General features: G+C 39.7%; 2 protein-coding genes across 3 annotated transcripts; both read right to left on the reverse strand.

The window, feature by feature from the left end:
• Positions 1–184: 184 nt before the first annotated feature.
• Positions 185–2,541, reverse strand: LOC120161955 (serine/threonine-protein kinase STY8-like). Of its 2 annotated transcripts, XM_039172164.1 has the most exons (6): positions 2,370–2,540; positions 2,031–2,178; positions 1,614–1,736; positions 1,386–1,473; positions 668–836; positions 185–358 (listed from the first exon to the last, which is right to left on the reverse strand). In XM_039172164.1, exons 1-5 carry the CDS (start codon positions 2,411–2,413, stop codon positions 670–672), a joined length of 570 nt encoding a protein of 189 aa, XP_039028095.1. In that variant the 5' UTR covers positions 2,414–2,540; the 3' UTR covers positions 185–358; positions 668–669. The 2 variants fall into 2 exon arrangements, with proteins under 2 accessions (XP_039028095.1, XP_039028089.1); XM_039172158.1 differs by lacking the exon at positions 185–358 and having other exon boundaries at positions 456–836; positions 2,370–2,541.
• A 2,210-nt stretch (positions 2,542–4,751) lies between these two features.
• On the reverse strand, positions 4,752–6,001 carry LOC120161947. Its single transcript, XM_039172146.1, has 3 exons — positions 5,604–6,001; positions 5,405–5,505; positions 4,752–5,350 (listed from the first exon to the last, which is right to left on the reverse strand). Exons 1-3 carry the CDS (start codon positions 5,875–5,877, stop codon positions 5,105–5,107), a joined length of 621 nt encoding a protein of 206 aa, XP_039028077.1. The 5' UTR covers positions 5,878–6,001; the 3' UTR covers positions 4,752–5,104.
• Positions 6,002–6,257: the final 256 nt, after the last annotated feature.

Below are 6,257 nucleotides of genomic sequence, written 5' to 3' on the forward strand. Positions count from 1 at the left end.
AAAGCAACCCAACCAATTAAACAAACAAAAAAACCCTACATTACAGGTCTGCATGGTGCATGCACTTTTTCCTTCCATTGACACGTAAGAACAAAGTTAAAATCATATACAACTGAAGAAAGAAATAATACAGCGTATACATCAGCTCTTTGTTCACTAATAACATAAATAATAAGGGCAAAATTGATTAATAACATATCGTCCCTAGTTTGTCTTGGTTCTTAAGCTATGTGCATTATTGGTTACCATAAATGTATATGCATCTTATAAAGGAAAACAAAAAGAAGCGCCACCTCACATGGCAGATGCATTTGGCCAAGTACTTCCAGCTTTGATGGCTATCAGAATAGCAAAAGTCCTGAGTGGGGAAGTCGAAACATGTTAATGATCATAAGAAACCGTTTCGAGCCAAATTTAATACTTCAATTGCAATAACCGAAGCTTTCACGGCTCTTCTTTGCATATCATGCGGCCTCCCACAGGTCAGAGTGTACATATTTGCACTCTTTAGAACCAGTGGCAGTACTAGTAACCCAGGCATATGAATGGTATAGCAGTGTATTATTAGCCTAAGCAGTGGATGGCCTTAAACTGCATTAATGCTCTTTTTATTTATTTTTTCCCCTGTATGATGGCGGAAAAGTTTAAATCTTAGCTTCGGGTTTACCTTTATTTTACATTTATAGCTGCCGCCATGTTCCTCAACTTCTGAGATATTTCAGAAAACGAAGGTGTCTGTCCAGGATCAGAGGCCCAACACTGCTCCATCAAAGCCTTCCACTCTGGACCACACCATACTGGTATTGTTGGACGTAAAGAGTCGTTTACGATTCCCCCTTCATGTTCAAAGAATGCGATTTTGGAGGTGATTGCAGTTAAAAAATCCATTACCGGAGTTCATGCTAAGCGTCAATATAAAGTCTAAAAACATGCATACAAGTTGAACAGAGACCATCAAATTATAAAAGATCCTTCAAAGTCTGAACTATATTGAATAAAGTTTGAAGTCCTTACTCATCCATCCGACTATTGATTTTCTCTTCCATCATCCATGTCAAATAACAAACAATTTAGTGCTTATTTTCAGATATAATTGAAAACAGAGATCAATTCATATATAGGAGAACAAAAGAAACTTTGTCAGACTTAGACCTACAAACAAAAGAAAACAAATAAATGAACAGAAGTCGCCTTCTTAATTCTCTTTTGGGAACTACCTGCTAGTTAATCAGTAAATAGCAATGCTAAAATCGCTAACAACCGAACCGTACTTCAATAACACTGTAAGTTTTAGAACTTGAAAAGTTTACAATATTTTGATGAGGCCACTGCTTTTACAATCAATGATGGAGGCTCAACTTTGAGGCACTACTTATGACACTTACCGATTATAGAAGCACAATGCATATCGGCATATGGTTCTTCACCAGTAAGTAACTTCCACATAACGATCCCAAAAGAGTAGACATCAATCTGACTCACAGACATAGATGAAACACGAAAAAAAAAGTTAATCTGGCCAAATAAACCTTAAGCAGCAAAGGAAACAAAGAACTCAGGTTCAAAACAACTGCATCTGTCCCTTATTTTTTACACTCGGTATATAGCATTACCTTTTCAGATACCATGTTACTTTTACCACTCAAAAGCTCAGGTGCCATCCACGGTAGAGTTCCACGAACCCCTCCAGAAACGAATGTATGCTGTCTAACCTTTGACAAGCCTAAATCACCAATCTAAAAAGGTACACGTGCATTGCGTGATTTCCAACTCCGTTGGCCGTTATAGGAAGAGTTATAGTAATATGCTTGAAAGAAAATATATTAAAAGAGCCTACGCTAAAGATGAAACTCATACCAAGCTTCCACCATAGAAGAAATTGCAACAAGGTGACAATAACATCCAGAGTTTTCAAGAAACTCTGGATGAACAAAAGTTTACCAAACAATCCCCCACCCCTTTTTCTCCTCTCCATATGTAGCGCGCAACTTAAAGTTTAAGTTCTAGAAACAATTTAAAAGACGGCAAACCTTGCACACTGGACGCTGTGGATCTCTCATATTTACCAACAGATTTTCACATTTCAAATCAAAATGTACAATGTTCTTTCCACGCAAATACTCCATTCCAAATGCAGCATCCATGGCTATGATGAGTCTCTTACGACGATCAATAGTCCTGCTCAATACCATTATCATGTCACACATATTACTTCAGAACATATTACATTCTGGCTTGTTTAATCTGGCTATGAAACAAAAGGGGTGCATGTTAAGGCCAACAACAGCATGAAACAAAATTCATTCCGAAACAAACTGCAGTGAAGATGCTCAAAAGGCAACTGAACACTTAGATATTAACATGGTTACCTGTCTTTCTTCCGTAGAAACTGCTTCAAGGATCCATTAACCATGAATCCTCGGATACATGACAATCGAATTTAATTTAGAAACTGAACTTAATCGGAAAACCAAATTGAATCCAAAGATAAAACACTAAAAACAGCTTACCGAGTGCGAAATTGACAAAACGAACTTCGAATTCGGACTCAGGACATCAAAAAAATATAAAATATGACTTTTTGAAAATTTTAACTTTTCGATCAAAGTCAACGGGTTGACTCGGACGAGTTGACTCAGTCCAAGTTGACTCGATCGGGTCAAATAGACCCGATACAGAATGGTTTGACTGGACCGGTTCGGTCCGGCTGGACCGGTAGGAGAGCTCCACGTTCACTGCCTGCGAGTGGTGGCGCATTCGACGGCGACGAGGCTCGCTTCCACCGACCAATTACACCCTGTTCATGTACTTGACAAAATTGATCCAAACAACATCAACATTCAGCCAAATCCATCAAAATTATAGAATAGGACTGAAACGCTTACCTACACCGACAGTCGACGAAAATGACGACAATAGGCGACGAACCCAGTCGGGTTTTGATCGAAACTGGTCGGGGAACACAATGCTGGTGTTGGTGAGACACGACGATCGACGGTTTGGTCGAAATCGACGTAAAACCAAGGCGATCGGGGGTGGAGACGACGAAGCTTTACGACGGGTTTTACGGCGAACGGTGTCGTCCCACGAAGAAATGGTGGTCGGGATTTGGTCGTCGATCGTCGGCGAGCACGATGGTAGCAACGACAAGTCGAACGGTGGTCGGACGACGATGAATTTGGGATTAAAAAGTGGGAGGGGAACGACCAGGCTAGGGATTTATGGGGGAAATTTAGGGTTTTTTTTGCATCCGATCGGGGGTTTATTTTTCACTAATAAGGAAGAATGAGAAAATTTAGGATTAAGTCCCTAAATTTACTAGAGTTTTGAAACTGAGATACAAGTTTCTAAAAATTTCAATTTAATCCTTTAAATTTAAATTAAATTAATAAAATATAGTCTCTAAATTAGGATGTGACATCTTCGGAATCTTCATGACCGTCAACAGAGTTGGCGGCGGCCGAGCCCATGGGTCTTTCTTTAACTCTGAATAAAAGCTTTATTCTATGTAAGGCTGATTAATTAGCTGATTTCTGCGTTTGATTGTTTCCTCCAAGGCTTTTCTTCGCGATACTCGGATCCATTTTGTTCATCCCAGGATTCTATTATACGAGGATTGCGTATTATGCGTATAAAGGATACAAAGGCTTCTCCTTCTCTAACATCCCCCCTGTCTAGAGCCAATTCTCCCTTCTCCTGCTCCGCCTTATGTACAGATCCCCCGTCATATATTTACTTTGTTTTGAATTTTTCGTTTCTACGGATTCCATGGTTCTGTTCTTGACTTCACTTGGTACGTTATTTGTTACATAGTGCAATTGTCATCAGTAGTCGTCTTGTTGTGTTTCTTAGACCTACAAATTAGTACCTAATGTTGTATTGATCTCATGTATTTGGAGAAATCCTTTCTTGCATCAATAGCTTTTGTATATGTTATTAGCTATAAGGTTATCATTGTTTGAAAGAATACATGGAGAGATCTTGAAGGGTTGTATTTGCTTTTCCTGTGGAATTGGTGCATATAATTAGGCAGCAAATTTTTCACTTTTGCCCTGTTTTGTTACCACTGCTGCATGACTTGTAATTGTGTGAATGTGAATGTGAATGTGAATGTGCAGAAACCTTTGTAATTGTGTCTTTGTAGACTAGGGTTTATTAGAGGTAGTATTCTTGGTGCATGAGGTAGTTCCTGACCGTAGCATTCTTAATCAGGATCGATTGTGATGCAGGAACTATGGATCGGTCCATGGTAAAAAGTTGTACTAACTGACAACAGTATAGAAAGGTGAAGATTGTGAAGATAAGTGTGTCTGTGTGTGAGAGACCACTGTTAACATCTTTTTTAACACCGCCTGATTATGAGACAACCACCTTGTAACCCATCAAACTGAAGCACTAGGTTTCTTTCTCCACTCTTCTCCCAGTTCGTAAGGTCCACAAAATCATGCCCCTCCTGTTTCCATGCATGTCTTGACCTTGTCAGGATTGTCTCTAATTTGGTTTTCATTTTTCTGACTGTTTCCTGGCATATCCCCTATTTATTTCACTGTGTTGGTGGTCTGTTCATGTTCGACATTGGTATGAGGAGAATTGACCCATGTTTATTGATAAATACACGAATTGAGCATACTCTTATTTATTCGCTTATTAAATAAATATAAAAAAATATTCATATTTATTTATTTAATTTAACAAACAAACATAAATAACGTGCATCCTTTTCTTCCTAACGAACTGAGGTGTAAGGGGTTGGTATTGTTACTTAGCGATCAAAACTAAAATATAGTTGTGATTCAATGCATACAATGGGGATGGCAAGAGCTGAAATACAAGCGTGATCAAAATAAAAGGCACTGCATCTTTAGCCTCAATTACCAAAAGAGAAGATACGTCCCATTCCCACCATCTCCATCAAGGATTTCAAGCACAATTACAACCATTTACGCCCCTCTAAACTTTGGGTATTCTCAGAAATGAATGGATAATTTTAGAAGGCAAGCAAAACCAGGGAAGCCCCGAGCCTCCTTTCACCCATCTCATTCCTTGGCCCCAACATTTACACAAAACAAAACTACACTAAATTTCCCCCACCATTAAAAGTTCATCAATCAGACCAGCTGATTGGAGTGAAAGGGTTTTGAGGAGGCTGTGGGAGCATGCAATGTTGCTGCTGCAGCTGCGGCCCCCAGTGATGATGTAAGGCCTCTCTTGGCTTCAACCCTTCAAATTGGTATCCCTCCCCTTCCTCTTCCTGCATGCTTTCTTTCTCCTCTACCTCCATTTCATCTGTTTCCATCGACTCTGCAACTGCAACTTCCTGCTCCCCATCTCTTCTTTCCACTGATGGGATCTGACAAGGAACCCATGGAACACAGCTAAAATCTCTTCTTTCCACTGATGGGATCTGACAAGGAACCCATGGAACAACAGCTAAACACCCATCGTTTTCCTTCTTCTTCTCTTCTGTTTCGGCTGATTTCGTGTCGGTTGCCCGTAGGAATTGGTCTGCACGACAAAATTTCAAACCCCAAGATCAGAACCAGGAAAAATTAACACAAAACAGGGAAGAATTGGGGGGGAAATGAAATGATGAGAAAACGTACTCTTGAAGCCGGAGATGAGGTCCGAATGGAGGGAGAAGATGGGGGTAGAAGGAGAAGAACACAAGGGAGGTGTGTTACCATGTTTAAGTGGGTTCGGGTTAAAGAGAACGATGGCTCTTTTGTGGTTCTCAGGGATGGAGTCTTCCTCGATTATGGGGGGTAAATCAGCATCCAGACGGCGAATCTTGGGGGCCGGCGACGAGAGGGAGAAATCGGAGAAGTCGTCGTTAACTTGGTCGATGTCCTTTCGCTTAAATCTCCCGATCAAACCCATTTATTTGTTTCTATCTTTTTGAGAGAACGTTGTTGTGGAGAAATTGGTGGGATTGCAATATGTGAGAGAATTTAAACGAGGGATGAAGAAATTTCTGACAGTCTCTAGAGAAATCTGCAGAATTTAGTAGTACCTTCTTTACTTTATTATTTTCCTTTTAATTTCTTAAAAAGAAAAACAGTAGAACTCGACTTTCCTCTTTGAGCCTTATGGAATGAAAGTTTTTGACATAAAATGATGTTGATTAATATTTGTAATCGCAAATGTTTTTGATTTATCACACGGTTAGGATGGCAATGGGTCGGGTTTTGGTCAATCCAACCTATCCGAAAATTTTATATATTTCACCCAAATCAATTCGAAAAATATATACCCTCAAC

The sequence above is a fragment of the Hibiscus syriacus genome, unplaced genomic scaffold (assembly GCF_006381635.1).
Source record: "Hibiscus syriacus cultivar Baekdansim isolate YM2019G1 unplaced genomic scaffold, ASM638163v2 tig00002880_pilon, whole genome shotgun sequence".
In the NCBI taxonomy this organism is placed as follows: domain Eukaryota; kingdom Viridiplantae; phylum Streptophyta; class Magnoliopsida; order Malvales; family Malvaceae; genus Hibiscus; species Hibiscus syriacus.